We start from the raw sequence: 21,724 nt of genomic DNA, 5'->3' as shown, positions 1-21,724 counted from the left end.
ATCAGCTGACTGCGGACTGATCGAAGGTAAATTCGTAAACACCAGAGTACCATATTTATTCGAATAAGCGCCCAACCTCGAATTAGCGCCCACCTCGAATAAGCACCCATCCTAAAGGCAGAAAAAGTTAATAAGCGCCCAGCCTTGAATAAGCGTCCACCCCCTCCTCTTCCCAATCAAACTCAAATAAGCGCTCTCCCCCACCCCACCTACTTGAGTGAATAAATTGTAATAAGAGACTCCGAGGACGGAGTTTTCTTCAGAGCATTTTACAGAAACCTTGCTTTGTTACTTCTTCGCGTTTTGTTATGAGCATTTATTTCTTTCTTGCAAAATAAACATACTTCACTTGCTGAAAATGGTGAAAATTTACTAAGCGCCCAGCCTCGAATAAGCGCCCGCCTCGAATAAGCGCCCACTCTCAAGGTCCATGAGAAATTGTCTACGTCTTTGACTTCACGTGCCTGCTCGGCATACTTGTCAGGCACGTACAGGAAAATATTTCTCGCCCCTTAAAGTTTATAAATTTGTTAAATTTTTCTCCTCAATGCTGCAAGAGGATCAAATGAAACTGGTAGATTAAACTTTGGGGCTCATTTTCCTTGAAAAACTGAAAGCTCTTCTCCAAGAAAGCGCTGTAGGTGAACTCCTTCGTATAAGAAGATCACGAAAGCAGCGAGATACATTTAGATCCTGGCCTCTGATTGGGCATAAAAAATATTTTTTTGTACCCAATCAAGGACAAGAATTCGTAAATCTGGTTCGTGAAGAGCAGTATCCCAGGGCCTCTCCTGCCCGTTCTTGAAAACTTTCCCCGCCGTTTTTCCTGACCCAACTGACCGTCCCTGGGTCTCCGGGGAGGATGATTTGGTATCGAATAAAACCATAGAATCTTTTGTTTCCAGAACAAATGCGCTTCTGCTTGGCACATTGATATCGATCAATAGGAGCGCTTACCATTTATATGGAAAACCCGGAAATTTCGGAAAAGAAGTCAAATGGAACTGTTCATTCCGGTGGAAATTTTCCGGAAAAAAATAATACCTTTCGAGGTATTACCTTTTTCCCATTTTTTCGGAAACGACCGAAATTTTCTGTACCATTTGTTTGGATTACCTAGTGCCAGGCTTCATGTTGAGAGAAAGCGAAAAATTTACCGGTAGTTTGAAAATGGTACAACTCAATCCCGTTCCTGTTGTCGTTGCCAAAAAATATACCAGTACCATTTGACGAAAATTATGCACCAAAATTTCTGTACAAATGGTAAACACTCCAGGTGACGTCAGCGTGGGTGGCCCACGTGACCTTCCCGTAACAAGATCAGAGTCAGCGTATCAGAGCAGTAAGCCATTTATTGGGTTAGCCCAGCTGTAAATAGGTTAGAGTTTAGGGTCAGGTGAAGGGTTAAGCGGAACTGAGCATCAGGGGTGATTGAAGTAGATTTATTAATAATTTTTCAACGTAAATTTGATAATTCCATCAACGCCAGTAGAAACTTTGGACTATAATTCTTTCATATGCTTCTCAATAGTCTTGTAGTGTGATTGATCTACGTTGTATAGAAAAGCCTCCGTGACAAATCTTGAAGTAGTATGAGAGTGTTTGTTTATTATGGATTGTTTTACGACGCATTGGCGACCTCTGACGAAACTACAGAACAGTTAGTAATAAAGAAATTAGTTAAAAAGGAAAAGTCCTCTGAATTTTCAGCACCTTGTTATGGTTTGTGTTTGCTCAGTCACAGTACAGCTGTAGACAACAGAACAACATGGTTAAATCAACTCCTTCGATGCACTTGCAGCACATACTAAATTTGGGAACTGTTATAGGAAAACTGTTGATCCAGTTATTCTCTAATGTTTCTTCACTGTGATGAAGATAACGTACTGAAACGAGCAAAACAATGAAACAATATTCACATAATTAAACATGTTAAGGTCTGAAGCATGAATATAAAAAGAGGTTTGAGGTTTTGCGTCATTTTTCATCATCAGCATTAACATCAGCATCAGGAGCATCATCATCGTTATTATTCTAGCAAAACATTCTAAGAGGCTGAGTGGGATGGTTATAAGTGTATGCCACAAATTATTGAATCGACCTTAAATCATCTTATATCGCAAGTTTCTCTAAGTTATTTTAACGATCTTATACTGACAGTTGACGAAGCGTTTATGTATCCGTCTTCATCGATGTTTTCTTAGGTTTCTTATTTAAGTTGTCCTTCCAATACTTATGTTCCCTTTGTTAGCATTTCCTTAATTTCTGATATAGAATTTCCAGTTATATTATTAATTCATTGATCTTACTCTTAGGTGGAAACTTACCAGCGAACAGCTCACGAACAGCCTGCATTTGTAGGCTGATTTAGCAACAGGACGAGAACGTCAGTTGACGACAGGAAAGCGCGCGGAAAGGACTAAACACGACTTCCGATGCTCAATTTGCCGCTCTGCCATTGGTCAAGCCAGTTATTTGATTTGCGCGCGCCGTCGTCAACTGACGTTCCTGTTCTGTTGCTAAATTAGCCTATTGACACTGAGCGCGCACGCGCTTACTAAAGGTGACGTCATTTATGCGTCGCGAACTACAACTTATTGTTGCGTCAGTAACAGTAAAAAAAAACGGATTTACAAATGGCTCCAATAGAAAGTCCGCGCTGTTCCGATATTTGGCCTAAAGGCGGCAAAAACTCACCTCAGCCGCCTTACGTTCGAAAACCCGGTTTTGACCCTTGCAAAATCCTTGACCCTAAACGAAAAACCTTGCCATCGATCCACGCGGAGCGAATTATGACCGTTTTCCAAGAAGCAGTGAAGCGGATGGAGATAACAACGGCATTGCCATATGTCCTGGATTCCTTGCCTCGTTTTTCTGTTGTTTTGGGACAAGAGCTGGTGAATCACATGGAAAAGCACTTGCGATTGCAAAATGCATTCAAGGAGATCATCTGTGAGCAAAACAGGCTTTTAGAAAAGGAAACACAGTCTGATGTTTTCAGACGCACTGAGGAGAGTCAGTCATGTGATACGAATGAATCGGAATTTCAAGTCTGCGTGGGAAACAAAATTGGTTTCCCCGAAGAGATACAAAAAGGGAAATCTCTTGACAAACAGGGAGAGATACTGGAACAATCAATAAGAGACTCTTTGAGGGAGATGCTGCGTTATTTTAAGAAAAATCCGAAATCGGTCGAAGCCATCCTAGGTGAGTTTTACGTTCAAAGCAAATTTAAAATCACAATTCACTGAAGAGAGATTTAGTATTCGCAAGAAAACAGGCTTACCTTTCTGGACATTCGGTGATTCTGCGAGGGTGGTTTTATTTTTTAAATTTTTGCTTCTTTGGCGGTTACTGCTTAAATAACGACTAAATTTAAATTTAAATACTGGAAAAAATCATTTCAATCAATTTTTGCTCATTTTTCTGTTTAAAAAGCCACAAAAATATAACAATAAACGCAAAATGCGGCATATAGCGAAATGTAACAACCGTGTTTAGCGCGTATACAATACTACTACTAATATTAATCTTTATAGAGGAAACTCCCGTCAATAAGACGATTACAAACCAAAAATACTTTATACAACTAACAACTTCTTGATGTTGCGCATGCCACTTTTACGTTGGCTAGGTTTCTGGAGAGCTACACCTATCATGCGTTCTTGTTCTTTTATCCCAATTACGTCTCGGGTTAGAAATGTTGGCTAAATAGCTATTTATAGAGGATATTACACGGTGGCGCGAAGATATGAATTTTATTTTCGAGTGGCAAAACAATATTTTACAAACGAGCGCAGCGAGTGAGTAAAATATTGTTTTTGACACGAGAAAATAAAATTCATATCTTCAAGCCGTCATGTAATGTTCTTTTTATTATATAGACAAAAAGACATCCATGAAATAATAGATTTTTATTCGCCAAAAAGTAATTGTGACGGCTCAGATTTACAGTACAGCAATATAAAACATTGGTTACAATAATCTTGAGAAATAACACTGAGCTGGATTGGGCTCTACAATGACAAAATATAAGCAAAACTTTGAAAAATGTGTAAGTAAAATTCAAAAGACGCAAGACGTCTACAAATTTCGATAGAAAATTACCGAAATTACGTTATCGATAAACTCACGTGTGAGATTATGGAAAATAAACCACTCGGGTCCCGGATGTAGTTTTTATGAATTTTACGAGTGGTATATTTTCCAGTAAAAACACTCGTGTCTATATAATAAAAAGTGTAATATCCGTGTAAGTCTCTAAAGTTTATCTTAAAGACTAAAAGTGTTCTGGAATGCATATCATTTTATGGTTGGAGAGGAAAAGGATGCCTTGGTAGTATTATCAAATTTCTAAATGAATAGAAAAAATTTCGCGATCATGTTTAAACACATAGCGGTTATCGAACAAGATGGACGTGTGGTTTTTGATGCTCCTCTAATTCTCAACTTTTTGACGATTATGTAGAGAGGCTTAGGACATTCTAGTCTCTTTTCTTTTACCCAAACGATTTACTTATCTTCTTCATCATGGGAAAGACCAGAGCTGCCTCTCACGACCAACAAGCGGCTTCTCAAGACCTGATTTCTGAGTCAGCGATGAACCGGATTTGGTCCCATTTTGAGACTAAACTGAATGATTGGATTTCCAATACTCTTCCTCAGCTTACAAAGGATCTCATTATGTCCTATGCTCGCTCCGCTGTTGATGAATACGTGTGTTCTACTCAGTTTAAAAAGTCCCTACCTGAAACCCTACAGTTCGAGGTTGGGAATTTACAAGAAACTACAAAATCTTCGCAAGAAACAATCGCCGGTCTGGAGGAATCGAATGCCATGCTACGCGATCAACTAGATGACTTAGAACAGTATACTCGTCATACTAACATCCGGATATTTGGAATCCCTGAGCCAACAGGCACTGACCCTGATACCGACGCGAAAGCAATAGAATTCTTTGCTAATCAACTTGGTATTACTGTGTCTTCAGACCATATAAGCCGTTTCCACTGGCAAGAGAGGTCGTACACCCAGGCCGATCATCGTTCGACTTGTGCATCATAACATTTCTTGCTTACTTATTTACACTTGTTTGTTGATACTGACATAGCACTAATTTTAGTAGTAGTAGTAGTCCTATGCCTATTAAGGGAAAGTTCATTTAATATGACAAGGGAGGGGGGGGGATGAAGATATTGAGGGGGGGCTCCGAAAATTTTTAGACACCCGAAGGGGGGGCTCTGAAAAAATTGTTGCGCTAGGAGGGGGGGCTCCGAAAATTTGTATACTTCAAAACCAACACATGACATCATCATACAGATCGGATGGTTTTCAACTCAACAATTTAATGACCTGTGCAACTCAGCTATATCACGTGGTTTACAGATATAACAAATGTAGTCTCAGTAATTATTACACTCTTGTTCATCCCAAAAATGCTTTAGAAAATTGTATGACAACTGTATCTTAAGTTTGTCATAGTATAAACCATTGAAGACAATAACGGTAAATATATTTAATACAGTCTAGCGATCTTTTTTCAGGGGAGCAAAGGAATTGAAGGAGGATGGGGGGGGGGGGGGGCTCTGAAATTTTTTCGACTACCAAGGAGGGGGCTCCTAAAAAATTGAACCGCTAGCGAGGGGGGCTGCTAAAATTTCAAGCTTCGAGTTTCAATATCTTCATCCCCTCCCCCTTGTCATATTAAATGAACTTTCCCTAAGTACCCATGTACCGTGTGTAAATTTAGCGTCCGTAATAGTCACAAAGCCATTTTATGTGACATATGTCAGAACTGGACACATTTAAAGTGCACTCCTTTTACATGTGCAATACATTGCTTTATCTAATACTAACGAACATTGGTTCTGCTCAGTTTGTCTTGCCACTCTCTTTCCATTTAACCATTTTGAAGATGATACTGATTTCTTCTTTGCACTGTTTGACTTTAATTTTGAAGGAAATTTTGATCCTGAACTTCTTAAGCAAAAAGTGTTTAATCCCTTTTTTGATGACCCTGAGACATCTCATCTGCTAATGAACTCTAAAATCCTGGATCTTAACCCCAATTTTTTTACCACAAATTCAGAATTACTTTCAAACTGCATATATCTAACCTCTTCAGAATTTCATAAAATTTCTTTTCCTCCTGATGCATTTTCTGCTTTCCATATTAATATCCGGAGCCTCCGTAAACACTTTGATGACCTGTCGGAATATCTTCTTTCACTTAATATGTTGTTCTCTGTTGTTGCCGTTTCTGAAACCTGGTTACAGAAGTCTAATTCTGATCTCTTTAATATTCCTGGCTACCATTTTATCTCCAGTTCAAGAGAACATAAATTAGTGGTGGAGTTGGTGTTTGCATTCAGTCTGATATGAATTTTAAGCCTAGGATTGATCTTCAGTCTTCTGACAATTCATTGTACGAATCAGTCTTTGTGGAAATCATGCGACCTCATGGTAAAAATATTATTGTTGGCTGCCTCTATAGACCTCCCGATGCCTCTCTTAATGACTTTAACAGGTCTGTTGAAGATATCTTGTCAACCATCAGTTTTGAGAATAAGCTATCTTATATTATGGGTGATTTTAATATCAACATCCTCAACTCTCATTCTCATCAACCAACAAATGACTTCATTAATCTTATGACATCTAATAGCCTCTATCCTTTGATCTCCAAACCAACTGACTTATCTGATCACCTCCCAGTTTTTCAAGTTACCCTCTTGAAAATGATTGTTGAGCCACCACGCCAAAAGAGGTTTGTACGTCTTATTAACTCAACAACTATGTCAGCATTCAGGTCTAAACTGGAAGGTGTCGACTGGTCTTCAGTCTATTCTATTAATTCTGTAAATGAATCTTATGACACATTCTCTAGTCTTCTTACTTCGGCATACAGTATGTCATTTCCTCTTCAACCTGCATGTTCTAAACCTCACCGCTCTTCAAAACCCTGGTTCTCAAATGGTCTCTTTACTTCTTGTAAAAGGAAAAATTCGCTTTACAAACAGTTCCAGTTAAACCCAACTGCACTCAACAAGTTGAGATACAACAAATACCGTAATAAATACAATTTTCTCATCAAACTTGCCAGGAAAAATTCTTTCATGACAAACTGCTCTCTGTCAGTTCAGGTTTAAGAAAGACATGGTCAGTCATAAAACAGATTATCTCCAAAAAGGAACCTGAGCAACGTTTCAATAACATGAAATATAGTTCTGGTTCATACTCAAATCCTACTCAGATAGCTACAAAGTTTAATAATTTCTTTGCTAATGTTGGTCCTTCTTTGGCAAATAAAATCTCTCCCACTCAAATTACGTATAGAGAGTTTCTGATTGGTCATTACGCAGAGTGTTTCTATCTTAACCCAACTTCTCCCACTGAGGTTGCTAATATAGTCCATTCTCTAAAAATAGTAAATGTGAGGGGTTTGATGGCCTCTGTATTTCCCCTATAAAAGATACTATTGATTTAATAGCTGCCCCTTTGACCCATATCTGTAATCTGTCATTTTCTCAAGGTGTTTTTCCAGATAAGCTCAAAACAGCCAAGATCCTTCCCATCTTCAAATGTGATGACTCTTCCTTGTTCTCTAACTACAGGCCTATTTCTATTCTCCCCTGTCTTTCCAAGGTCTTTGAAAAACTCTTTTACTTCAGATTGTCTGCATTTCTTGTAAAAATTTGACATTCTTAGTCACCATCAATATGGCTTCAGACCACATCATTCTACAACTATGGCTATCCTCGAATTTGTAAACAATATATATGAAGGCTTTGAAAGTAATGAATGCACTATTGGAATTTTCTTAGACCTCAAGAAGGCATTTGATACTGTGAATCATCAGATTCTTATTGACAAATTAAACTTTTATGGTATCCGTGGTATTCCTCTAGCTTGGCTCACCAGCTATTTAGACAACCGACAACAGTATGTCATGGTGAATGGTCATGTTTCTTCTAATAATACTGTTGTGTGTGGGGTCTCTCAGGGTTTTGTTCTTGGCCCCTTATTATTCCTCCTATACATTAATGATCTTTATCTTTCTTCAAATTATCTTTCATTTATTCTTTTTGCTGATGACACCAATATTTTTCTTCGTCATAAAGACTTGGCTACTTTAACTAGAATGGTTAGTCAAGAGCTTTCTCATGTTTCCTCCTGGTTTAACGCAAACAAGCTTGCTGTTCATCCTGATAAATCGAAATTCATCATCTTCCATCCACGACGTAAACAGATCAATCCTTCAGAATTAAACATCTTAATAAACAACACCCCTATAACACGGGTACAGGAACATAAATTTCTTGGAATAATTATTCACGAAAACCTTTCATGGAAACCGCACATCACTTCCATCTGCGTTAAAGTCGCAAAGGTTATAGGAATTTTGTCTAAATCGAGACGATACTTACCTTCGGTCACTCTAAAAACCTTATATAATTCCCTCTTTCTACCTTATATCAACTATTGTAACCTCATCGGGGCATCTACATATGCCTCCTACCTTGAACCCCTCTATCTACTCGAAAAGAAAGCCATTCGAATTATCACCGTTTCTCCTCCACGAACTCGTTCTAAGCCTCTTTTCTCGAAGCTTAATATTCTTTCTCTCCATTCACTTTATAAATTTCATGTTTCTTGTTTTGTATTCTCATACTTTAATCACCTTTTACCTGCCTCTCTTTCCTCCCTCCTCCACTTTAATCGTGATTTTCATGATTATCTAACTCGTTCTCGTTTCAACTTGCATAAAATGTCCCTCAGGTATCAATTTGGAACGATATTCCCTTGACTGTTCGTGACAGCCTTACCACTGGTAACTTCAAAAAGAAACTAAAACTTCACTTTTTAAGCCTAAATTGAACTAGCTCAGGATTCTCATAGCTTATTGTTAGTTTAATTGTCCCTAGTTATGGACTGTTGTAGGACTGTTATAGGACTTCATGCATGTAAACTTATTTAATTTCAGTTTTGTATCTTGTTTTAGTTTTGTAGTTTAGCCTACAGTCTTCATTTCTATATAAAATAATTTCTGTCATTCTGACCACCGGCCGTATAAGCCCCCGGCTTTGGTTTTACTGAGTTTGTACTATATGAGCGATGGAATAATAAAGTTAAAGTTAAGTTAAATAAAAAAAAACGAAGTGTCGCTTGCTTGCAGTCTATTCTGAGTGACCTATGTGACGGTTAACACATTCTCTATGTTCTAGGGTCAGTTCCAGTAGGCGATCGGCCGTTACTTAGTGGGACCCAAGTAGAATTAAGTAACTTGTTCAAAGTGGTCTGGTATTAGAGGCCTTTAGATTCTAAGACGGGGACAATTACGATTTGCGAGATTTTCTCAATACTAAACCACGAACGCGCGTGAACCAGCGTCATTATGGCGGGAAAACTTGATAAGCTTTTCGGGGTTTCTTGTTTTTGAGACGACGCAAAAAAACCTTAAGTTAAATCTCATCATCTCAGTCGTTCTCGTCCTGGAATGTTAAGGTGTCCAATAAGAAATGACAACGCGAGGGCAAATGATAACGCGAGACTGAACGCGACCCTCCAGTGCTTTATCTACTACTCTGCCATCAATGAAGCTCGCTTTCAGATCTCCGCGCAAATCGGTCACACTGCGTGGTGGTCAGCGGATGATTGCAATATTTTTGCCCAAAGTACATATTTGAAGCGAGAAGCCGGCAGAGGAAATAAGTCAATATATTTTTAAAAACATATGTGATACCTCTTTGTTTTTCTCGCATAACATATTTGTCATTGGTACTGAAATAGCGAGGGTAACCAAACGCAAAAGACATTCAAGGCAACCGTGTAAATTCTTAACCGACAAAAACGCGCGCTGGACTATCGATCGAGTTTATATAGGTTACATCGTTTTCGCCGGGCAAGGACATCAGAAGATTATAGAAGTTATGATGCTGGTAAAAATGTGGAGAAAGTGTTAAATTTATCGGAAGTAAGTCTACGTAACATTTCATTTTTTTTTTATTACGATCAGTCAACTGACCTTGAATTCAAATTTAAAATTTAAAACGATCCTAATAAAAACTCAGCTCTTCTTATCAGCTATACGCAACTAATGCTACATTCCAATCTCTGCAGAGGAAAATTGTTTAAAAGAAAAAGGAAACTACGCACTATGTCTGAGAAGCGACATCAAATCAATGAATTTGCGAATTACCCAAAACAGTCCCGCCTTCGACAGCCATGATTTTTCCTTCTCAAATCCATTGATCCTGGTTTTTGACGTAATGCGTATGATCAGTACCCAAATCCGCTGTCAAAACCTTTGACGATCGCTTCGTAAGTTGGGAGAACATTGTTTTGATTTCATTTAAGAGAATTAGGGAATGTGCCAACTCTCTCTTAAAAGCAAAGTGATCTGTACCTCTAGTACGCACTCAGCTCATATTATTTTCTTCGAAGGTATTAAACCTGTCCGTGTCAAGGAACATGTGCTTTTAATGGAAACGCTTACTTCACTGGATAATATCATGAGAGAGAGGCTACTGACGTCACCCTTTGAGCAAGAAGCGAAGAAAGAGTATTTGGCAGATGTTATCAAGAGGGAAAAGAAAACAAATGCCATTCGGGAAAAACTCGAGCTAAAATACAATGCAGCCGTTAAGGGCAAAGATGTAGAGGTATCTATTTTTCTGTCGATTTCATAAAATCTGGGCCGAGTTGTTCAAAGCTGGGTTAAGATAACCCAGGGTTAGTGCGAAATTTGAAGTCTTATTTGAAAGCTCAAAAAGTAAATTCAATTTAATTCTTTCTGTCAGCAAGTTGTTGATTGGATGCCTTTAAAAATAACAGAGAAAATTATCCGAGAAAATGCTTTTGAACACAAGAAAAAGAAACCCGGGTTAAATTTAACCGTGGGTTAAGCGCTAATCGGCCTTCTAACAACTGGGCCTTGAAGTTAAACTTCTCAAGTTCCTAAAGTGACCAACATCAAATTTCTCCTAACAATACCAATACACAATCAAGAGAATGGGTTATGAGAATTAATAAAATGATCACCTAAAGAAAACAAATTCTCCTAAGGAAATGTGTGGATTTTCCACAGAATTGGAAAAAGCAATTTGAAATAAACACTTCCTGTGAGCAGAGCTTCCTTTTGTCTTCTTGAGCGAGGAAGAGAAAAGGATGCTCTTCCTGATTGGGGTCTAGCCTTTGAAGTCGCCGCAATACAAAATTCTTGACGAGTCAATCTTCTTTCTACTCGTCAAACCGGTTTTTTCGACTGCAAGCGCATATATATATTATTTTTTTTGTTAATAATTTAGCTTAACATGTTTCTAGATCGCAAAGAGAGATGCCATAACCATTCAACTGCAGAACGAATTACAACTCATCGAAAAAATAAACACTGAGCAACAGACGAGAACCTTGACAGAAGCTCTCAAACAAACATCCCATGATAACAAGGCCTCAAACGCTAGAGAGGCCAGGTTTTATGAAGACATCTTTGCCTGTAGAAAAAAGATTCAAGAAGACAGGAAAAGTCATCGAGAGAATGAAACCTACCTTAGAAAGGTTTGATAATAGCAATCATTGAATGAGGCTATGTAGGATGTGAAGAATAATATTATGCATATCGAGGAGGATGTTATCCTCCGAGGCTGAAGCCCGAGGTGGATATAAACGTCCTCCGAGTCTGACGGTAGTTCGTCGGTCCCTTTCACGGTCAATGTCTATGGACATTTTTTTTCTTGGTTTCAGTTGGTGGGATTTTCATTTAATAGTAATGGTTATCTTTTCAAAATATTTAGTTTTTTTTTTTAAATTTTAAAAACCGAAATTCATACCGTTTGGCGCCGCACGTACCTATATAGCTAGAGGCGGTATCAAGATCTCCATTTTTTGTCCCACAATCATAAATTGGCTATAGCGAATCTCGCGGAAACGCCAATGGTTACTGTTTGTTATCGTCTTTGACCACCAGCGAACATTCAAGATGGCTACCGAGGTGTATAACTGGGTACAGAAGTATGATGCAGACCTAGATACCAGACAGGTCAGTGACAAGAACAAAATAGCTTTTAACTAGTAAATAGTTTTTAGCCAACCGCGGAGGGGAATGGGATCCTTTTCAGGGGCGGATCTAGGGGGAGGGTGCAGGGGGTGCGCACCCCCCCCCCCTGAGATGACCTGCGGTTTTCTAATACAACTGGTATTCTGCAAAAACTATGTGGTTTATTGGTGTTGAAGTAGAGCAAGAGACGAGTGCACCCCCTCCTAAAAAAAAAAAAAAATTCTGGATCCGCCCCTGCTTTTCAAAGCCTTTTCCGCCAAAAAAGTGAACCTACTCACTGATTTAGTGATGACAGACATGGAAGTTATATAAGGATCAAGATAGAAATGCAATTTGTCTGTGAATATATACCTCTGTCTTGACAGTGACTTCATTTTACTAGTCGAGCGAGCACTGTACTTATTGTTAGCTATGCTATAGCACTACACACACATAGACTCAGTCCTCTGTTCTTAAAGAACAGTGTGTGGATTTTTTTGAACGTATTGCAGATTTTTTATTTGAGTAAGGATTTTGAAGAAGGAGGTGTATTTATTGACTTCTCAGGACGAATACGATCTATATACACGAATGTACGACGCCGATAAAGCTGAACTATCGCAGCTGCAAGCTCGCTTTGACATTTTAGAGAGGAAATATAATGCGATCATAGAGGAAAGAAGACTCTTAGAAGAAGCCAAAGCGAGAAAGTTGGAAGAAGAAAGAAAGCAAAACAAAGCTGCTGCAGCCATACAAGCAGTTTGGCGAGGATACCAGTTTAGGAGGCTTATGCGCAACAAAGCCAAGAAAGCGGGCAAAAAGAACAAGGGTGGAAAATAAATAAATAAATAAATAAATAAATGCGTAAATTTCTATTCGTTTTTTGCCTTTTTCTTTTTCGTTATATATGTAAGCAGTAAGTATCAAATAAAGGTAACTGTTGGGGATAAGCACAGATTTCTTCGACTCAAACGATGAAAACTAGAATAAAAATACAAAACATGTAGGTAGAGAGCAAAATAGAACTGAAAAACGAACCAAATACTTACAAGTTCTGTGCTCTCTCTACCATACAAACAACGCAACAACTATCACAGATCAACACACTAGTCACATGGAAAAAGAAGTCACGTGACCAGTGCTCATGTCCCTATCAAAAAACCTGACAGTTTTCGGATAATTTTCATGTCCGATTTTCTTAAGTTAGATTTGTCCCGAACAGTAACTATTTCGGATGTCAAGTTACTCCTGCATAATAAAATAATGGTAAATTCAATTCCTACCTGATCCCGCAAAACAAGACTATTTTACTGGTAAAATAATGGCTGCTGACTGACATGGCTGCATTTGAATGCATCGTAAAAAAACCCTTTTACAAGGCGTATTACCCTAGAAATCGCAGGATTGTTCATCCTTCTAAACTAAACCCACTTCTCCTTCATCAAAGTATTTCAACTTCTTGCGTTTACGCGCCGCCTGCGACCTTTTATACATCGTCTCTATTGTATTTAAGCACGTGAAAAATTATGCGACTGTGAAAATCAACCCTAAGGCGCAGAAAACCTCGTAAAAATAACCTTTATATTACTTGTGACATTCCTTATTTTCTCGAATAATAGCCGTGGATGATTATTTGATGGAAGGCGTTTACTTCAAATATTGCTCACTGGAAGTCGCGCCCAGTAACTTGTTTTATTATCCTATTAAATCAAAAAATTATCACATCAAATAAAATGAACATGGGCTTTTTAATCGTTTAAATTTAGTTCCTTGACCATTTTTCAGAGCTTGAATCGTCACTCATCAATTTTTTTTTGATCAGATTCCACTTTAACTTAACAGGGAGAGGATAAAAGAGAGAAGAGATGACAAAAGAGGTGGGGTGGGAGCGATTATTCGAGGGACGATTATTCTAAGAAATATGGTAAGCCGAAACGCATAATACACATGCGTTATTTTTAGAGCCCCATTTTTTTGTTTTGTTTTGTTGTGTCAACTGAGCCTTTAAGAAATGGCGCGTCTTAGGTAAGAATTCGTCTCATCTTTCGAATAAATGGTCCTAATGACCTCGACACAGTCTGAACTTGGACCTCTTGATACGGAGTCCAAAACACCTAACCACTTATAGGCCTTCACTCCGCTCAAGACCTCCCACAGACCCTCTCAACAATGGCTGGCATTGTCTTTGAAGAGAAAACTGGACTGAAATGTTATTGGACAAAAAAACTCTGCAACCTTAAAAGTGTTTCTAGCTATCAACTGTATAATCATAAGAAAACCCCTGAGCTCGGTTAAAACCTGCCTTTGGTTAAAGTACGACTAGACGACCTTTCGAAACCAAAGGTAAGGTGCACTTATAAGGAGCCCAGTTGTGCCACTAAAATGGTTTCTGTCCGAAGGAAATTGAGAAATCCAAGTAAAATGAATCACAACTTCCACTTTGTCTACTGCCAACGTAATGATAGACGTGCCATCCTTTTTTTAAAATGATATCGCAAAATGGCAACGTTTTAACATTAGATAACTTTATAGTACGTTCGTAATACAATAAGAAAATATTTCATAGGCTGGATCGATGGAGGAAAGCAGACCGCTTGACAAATTTCGGGGACCAATGCGAAATCTTGGGGGTTTAATTTGGTGCGATGAAAACCCTTGCTTGGCATGCACGCGTTGGATCTAGGCAGTGTCTGATCTAAGCAGTAAAAGCGTTATTGTTCATAGTAACATTTCCAGGCAATACTTTATTAACCTTGTGTCTACTTTTATTAGATTCCAAGATATTTTCTATGTTATTAAGCACATACTTGATAATAATTTTTATCTTAAAGGAGGACGCGATTTTGATCTGACGAACTGTTTTTCCTTACATCTGAAGAAAATCGCTTCTCTAATTGGCTGGTATTCATTTAGATATAAAAGTTCACAACATAGCTTTTCAGTTTTTATACCTTAGTGTGTACATATAATCATTAATGAAGTTTTTATTTTAATAATTAAGCTTTTATTCTCTATTTTAACTCATTTTTGACAGCCCTTGTGAAAAGAGGGCCGTGTGGCCTTATGATCGAAAAGTTCGTAAAAACCGATCACCGCCAAATTGTAGAAAGCTGAAACCAATTACAGGGCTAGTTTCAGTCCCTAACACAGTGATATGCTTCACGCCCGGGGCTTCACGAAATCACACAAAAATGGATGGCGACGCGCTAAAGAATTTGTGGCAGCTTTAGCCATCAAGAAATACTTGTGGCGATGAATTTCAACCAAATATGTCCTTCCTTTGGATCATAAACTGGTAAATAGATGCAAAAGTCGAGGTAAGAAAAGGTTTATAACCGTAGCGTTCTTTTCGCCGTGAGTTCATTCAGCCACACATGTTCATCAAATTCGGTAAAATGCTTCTTAGTTTGGGTTAATACCGTCAAGGCCTTGCTTTTAAATATTAAAAGTGTTCGAATTCGTATTTGTTTATTTTAGCTTGATTTATAGATGAAAACAGGAAGATAACAGACTTTTTCTGTGACTAATCACTCAGTACGTGGTGACGCTGAAGTATGCAAATTAAGCTAAAAGCCTAATTTGCATAATAGGGAACCAACGGGAAAACATAGCCTGCGAAAACATGTTTCTCCTCGCTCTTCGCCGCTGGGGACGTTTCGCGCGGAGGAAAGTTTGCGACTCAGCGAAAGAAATTCCATACTGATGACGCAAATCATTGTTAACATAATCAATTCAGTAGTCATGGGGTTCCAAAAATAAATTTGTCCAATTTTAAGTGTCTTCTGGTCGATTTCGGTAAAGTGTTGTGTTTATCTGCCAACGCGCTCCAGCAAAACTCAAATGCTTCTCCTAGAGAAGACTATGTTCCACAAACATCGGCTGTTTTTGTTAGAGATTCTTCGCGTTTGCATTTGACCTTTGTGGCCTTTTGAATTTTGTCTGTCATTCTTAAACAATAGCTAAAACAATGTAACTACTCCGTCCACCAATCAGCGCTTCTGACCGGATTCCGGACAGATTTTACGTCATCAGTATGGAATTTCTGTCGCTGAGTCGCAGACGCTTCTCCGCGCGAAACGTCCCCAGCGGCGAAGAGCGAGGAGAAACGGATGTTTTCGCAGGCTACGGGAAAACATTAAGAAAAAATTCTGCATCCTTCAATATTTTTAGCTGATTGGTGGTCTGTTTTGCTAGATAACTAGCGAAATTTTTTTTTTAAAACTTTAAGCTCAATCCAAGTATTATTATTGCAAAATCACATTTTATATTTGAATTTTTGCATAAATAATAAGAAAATGTATCTTGTAAATTTTATCAGTGAGGTATTATTGGCTCTCAGAAGGTAAAATATTTTTTGGGGAAAAGGTTATTGTATGCCCTATCAAATGAGGTATAACTTTTTAAGCTATGGTAAATAACAGTGGAGATATAATTTTTTTAAAATGTGTGGTCAATGGTCAAATTTGCTGTTTACGCGCCAGTCATAAATGAGTTTTAAGCTTGTATAGTTGATTTAAACGTTCTATCTAGACATATGTTAGAAGAAAGAGCTCATCCGGGTGATGCTCATCCAAAGGATGATATGGTCTCAGTGACAACGTCCCATCGCTTCTCGAAGCAAGGAAGAATGAATTTTCTTTGGCTGTTTCTTTTGTCCAAGATGGCTTCAATGCAATAAGCTTGGTGAAAGGTCCACTGTTTTTTGAATCGGGTTGAAATTCTAAAGGGGGATTAGGAGGCTTGCCCTTCTGCCAACCCTGTTGAGAAAAAAACATCTAATTTCAATTTGAGTAATTTGCCCAGTAGATCAGAGCCCATGGTGGCTTGCTTGAGCATTTTATAGTCAGTGAAGAATTTCTAACTGTAGCCGTCCAGAACCCGGTGACTGCATCGGAAATTTTATGATTAAAGTGATTTCGCATTCTGTCATTGAGATTATGACGATTATTCCAACTTGTTTGATTTATCAGATGTAAATGAATTTACCTGAAGTTGAATTCTTAGTCATTAAGTTGATTAGAGACAGCTATTAAGAGACAGGTGAAAATTCGTCCTAGAGTGTACTGGCATGTTCTCTTTTATTAGAACAATTTATCTTCCCTGTATGTTCTCAAAGACAGTAACTTTAATTACTTATACTAGTTAGTGTACTATATTTTTCTATTTTAAAAGAGTAGGTGTGCTTTCGAAGAATTTTTTCAAAACGAACTATTTGGAAGAAATTGTTTCTAACCTTCACTGATAAATTGTCGCTGTCATCCATTTCAAGGCTGTAATTACGATCATTTGTTGCCTCTTCAAATACCAAGTGATATGATACCTTCTCCGGTGACCTCTTTGTGAAGGTTATTTTACCTTAATCAAAGAGTAAAATAAATAAATGCCGTGCTTTCTAGATAAAGACACTGTTGAAGTTTGACTGAGTGTAACAACTTACCAAAACAATGTTACAATGTCAGACGGCTGATATCAACAGCTTCAAATATTACTTCTACATACTAACACCGAGTTCTCATTGATGGAAATATACGAGGAAACAAGCCTTTGATTGCACAACATGAATTCACCAATGAATCGTCAAACGAATAGACCACTAAATCTGTACTTCTTTAATTTATTTAACCTGATTCAGGCTTTTGGAGCCCCCATCGCGAACCTTAGCGACTTTCCCTAAAAATTAACTGGGATCATTTTAACGTCATCGTCACGTGTACGTCAACCTTGGTGTTACCATGGCAACCACGTTTTGGCAGCCATGTTTTTCAAAATTTGCACTTGTTTCTCAAAAATAGGTTTAAATTCTATTTTTACCTATGGAATTATTATTATTATTATTATTATTATTATTATTTTTAATAATTATAACCTTTTATTAACAACAAAGCTAACTAAAGTGAAACCTGTATTAAGCGGACAGTAGCCGAAGTCCCCAAATTTATTTCCCTTATTTTTTTTAAATGAAACCTTTATGAAGCGGACACCTCTATTAAGCGGATGTGGACACCTAAAAAGTACCTGAAATGGTCATTTTTATTGTTGCCAACCTGTATTAGACAGACACTTGTGATTAAATTCCACCAACCAACATGCCAGACACCGGAAATGCGAAAGATTGCCTCGAATTGCAACCCACAAATTTTTCGATTCATTAAAACACGTGACTTGACGAACTTACTTGATTAGCGGCACAGTACAGTATCGTTTTCTATTTCGTTTTGATTGTTTAGAGATTGTTTCACTATTGATTTCTTCAAATTTGAGTTGTAATCTATTTTTATGGTAGTATAATCAATTGGTCCACTTCGATAAAGAAATTAATGCAAACGTATATCGTCATAGTCTCTGGGAGTATTCTAAACGTTTCCACTGTTCATTTGTATGGCATATGACACCTCATCTGACGTTACATATCGAAAACTGTATTAGGCTGACACCCTGTGTTATGCGGACACTACAGCATTCCCCGACGGTGTCCGCTTAATACAGGTTTCACTGTACTAAAACCTATTTACAATTAATTTCGCTGAAGAAAAATAAAAAATTTGTCAAAGCACTATTTACAAGTCATTTCATTTCATAGGCTCCTGTTCATTTCGATTAAAAATAATAGTATCTACAATTATTTATGGAATTGTTATATCACTCTTAAATATACTGTTATTTAATTAAAGTTATTGTCACTGTTGATGAAATCCAAGCCTTTTTGTGACTAGTTTTATTAGGAAAAAAAATGATTTAACATCAAATGGCAGATGTGAGTTTAATTTTCAACAGTTTTCATTTTTTCTCGGAATTGCATATTCTGCAGATTTTTGGCTTCCTGAGCATCGCTTTATACTCGGATCAAGTTTTCTATTAAAAATTCATCGATTTATAGCGGTTTTAAGTAAAATGAAATACATTTAAATAATTCAAAATGGCGGATCCAAGATAGCGGATGCTTCCACTTTTTATTTAGTAGTAAATGACATCATCATGACATCAGTGCCATTATTCAAGGTTATTTATATGTAAGCCAACTTCTCGATTTATTAAAGTATTTTCCGCTTCATGTTTAATTTAGGGAAAATGTGGATTCTGGCAATAAATCCAACCATATTACGTCATAATGACGCCAGATTACGTTACTGTGCCAATCAAGATATACCCGGAAGTTGGAAATGGCGAGTTATTTGTTCTGTGTTATTTTGGTGGCCGTAGCATGAGAGGTTTTGAAGTTATAAAGGGGAGCCTCTGGAGGCCCCCAACTCCCCCCGGTTGCAGGAAGCAAAAAAAACCCTGTCAAACTTGGGTTAAAATTTCATTTTATTCTGTATTTTGTACTCTTTTTTCTTGACTAGTATCATTAACAAAATTAAACTAAAAGTGCTGAAAAATTTGTCTTTTGACTAACTGAATTTAACAGGCTAGTTTTACAGTATATTAAATATTCTGGATTTGGAAAATCAAACTAAATATTAAGTGTATAAAAAGATAATAAAGATCTATATTATAGAAATATTAAATGAACAATAAATAAATAAATAACATCATAAGTGTCTCTCACCCAAATTTCCTTCCCCCTCTTTTTTGCTCGACTTGACTTCTGCAAGGTCTGAATAGATGTTATGTGGATTTATGTATATAAAGTTTGATGAATGGAACACACACAAAAAAACAACCAAGCGCACAAAAATAATGATAATAAAAAATTAAATTAAAGGGCTGTTTGTGCCCTTTTTCTGGGAGGTGGCGGGGTTAATACCATCCGTTATCGGCAACGAGTTAGGTGGGAGAAGAAGTGAGGCTGTCGAGGCGGAAGCAATATAGCGCTGATACCGTGGGTATTACACATGCAACAAAAAAACCGTCGAATGATGTCCCTTCAACAAGAATCCGGTTGTTTTTGAAACAACAATTACACGAATTAAGTGCAGATTCACTGGTTTCATGTGAACGGAAGGCACTTCCGTCTAAAAATGCGTTTTCAAAAGTATCCTGATTCGTGTGGACGGGGCCTGGTGCAAGAAAGATTAAAGATAACAAAAGGCAATTTTAACAACACAAGAATCAAAGAGCATGCGTGAGATTTTGAATGTGACAACCTCACCCTTCAAGATTTCCACAGCGTAGTTAAGTGCGGATTGACCAGAGCAAATTTGTTTATAGGAATTTTCCCCTCGTTTCTTTATCGACAGCTGTATTTAGTCAGTATATTGAACGTGGATTTGACTAATTAAAAGATATAAAAGGAAACGAAAATACTTGTTAATTACTGGGTGCTTGGTTACCTGTATTTGAAGTATTGATCTGTAACTCCAAGAAACGTTGACTACTTAGTGACCACACCCGATGCACTTTTTCCATCTTGTTACTGCGCGTTTGCCCTGTTGATAATGAATGATGACGGAAATAATAATTATATCAAGCATGAGACTTGAGTGTTTCTCACTGAGGATGGGGGATTTCCTTTAATGGCCTCTCTTGGGTATGGCGTTCCGTTGCGGACAAAATTATACCTTGGGAGGCTCCGCCCGAAAGGGGAACAAAGAAAAAAAAGACTTCATGTTGCTAGCTATGTCAAAAAGGCACCATTTTAATTTCAGTGAATGGTGTAAGAAAGGGGGTACTTCTTTTGCAGAAAATGTTTCATAAAAAGTGTAAAGAGCAGAACCTCGCGGCAGAACGTTGCGTGGTGAAACAAAGACTAAACGGCTAGAATCTGTTGGGACAAAGGAATGAGGAGTCTTGCATTTAATTCCAAACGCTCGTTAAACGTTAACTTATATCCTGTTTGTTTTTTTAATGTGAATTATTAATAAATTTGAGAAATGATGTTAAAAATGACATCAAAGTAAAAAGCTTGCTTTAAAAATTGTTTCTATTATAACATTTTAACTAGATAAAGCTGTAGTTTTTTAAATTCACTACAATCTGCTTTAAAATAGTTGTCACTATCAGAAAGCCTACAATTTTATGCCTCTTCAAAAAAGCAATTTCACTTGAAGGTAAAACCTTACCTTAGAGTGGCTCGATCTCCTCCGCATTGACAATTACTTAATTACAACGTATAACAAATCAGCTTTTATAGGAAGAAACGAAAGATTTATGTGATTGGAGAGAGCGAGATGTGAGACAAATGGACGCCTCATCACATGCATGTGGTTGGATATTCTTCCTAACAAACTTTAAATAACTTATCGTCATTGTGGGTAACAAAGTTTCATTTCAGAAAGTCACGCAAGAAAAAATAAGTCATTGCTTTACAGACGATCTGAATTTACTGCATTTTTTTTTATCAGACAGTTCATATCTATCTACGGCTGCGCATTAACCTTAAGATGATTTAAATGAAGTTTGATTTGAAAAACATGTCTTACTACTAAAAAAAATAAATGTAGTTATTGGCAAACTTGACGTTGTTTTCAATGCTATCGCTGGCATGTTTCATTTTCCTATTATTCTTTCGAAACATATATCAGTATCGCACGATGCGAGGAAAACTGAAAGTCTTAATCTCCGATAATAGATAATATTTTGGTAGAAGATTGGGTTTTCGAAAATTGAGTAATTCGCCAGTTTGAAAGAACGAAAACTTTAAATTTCTCGATTTAGAAAACCCGCTAACCAAAACGCTAATATAACCTTTGACTCTGACTGCCGAATAAAATATTTCGCCATTTTCGCTTTTATGGAAACCAAACTTTCATA

At 37.5% G+C, this 21,724-nt stretch overlaps 2 protein-coding genes across 2 annotated transcripts; one reads left to right on the top strand and one right to left on the bottom strand.

The window, feature by feature from the left end:
• The first annotated feature begins 2,449 nt into the window (after positions 1–2,449).
• Positions 2,450–12,923, top strand: LOC140941266 (dynein regulatory complex protein 10-like). The gene is made up of 5 exons (XM_073390247.1): positions 2,450–3,207; positions 10,444–10,661; positions 11,323–11,556; positions 11,966–12,037; positions 12,602–12,923. Exons 1-5 carry the CDS (start codon positions 2,637–2,639, stop codon positions 12,872–12,874), a joined length of 1,368 nt encoding a protein of 455 aa, XP_073246348.1. The 5' UTR covers positions 2,450–2,636; the 3' UTR covers positions 12,875–12,923.
• A 3,050-nt stretch (positions 12,924–15,973) lies between these two features.
• LOC140941596 (uncharacterized) lies at positions 15,974–21,168 on the bottom strand. The gene is made up of 5 exons (XM_073390614.1): positions 21,034–21,168; positions 20,305–20,400; positions 19,581–19,628; positions 17,268–17,389; positions 15,974–16,791 (listed from the first exon to the last, which is right to left on the bottom strand). The coding sequence occupies exons 2-5, from the start codon at positions 20,378–20,380 to the stop codon at positions 16,561–16,563; spliced, it is 477 nt and encodes a 158-aa protein (XP_073246715.1). The 5' UTR covers positions 20,381–20,400; positions 21,034–21,168; the 3' UTR covers positions 15,974–16,560.
• Positions 21,169–21,724: the final 556 nt, after the last annotated feature.

The sequence above is a fragment of the Porites lutea genome, chromosome 6, assembly GCF_958299795.1.
Source record: "Porites lutea chromosome 6, jaPorLute2.1, whole genome shotgun sequence".
Classification (NCBI taxonomy): domain Eukaryota; kingdom Metazoa; phylum Cnidaria; class Anthozoa; order Scleractinia; family Poritidae; genus Porites; species Porites lutea.
Note: the sequence above shows the minus strand (reverse complement) of the source record. Positions and strands in the feature narration are given on the sequence as shown.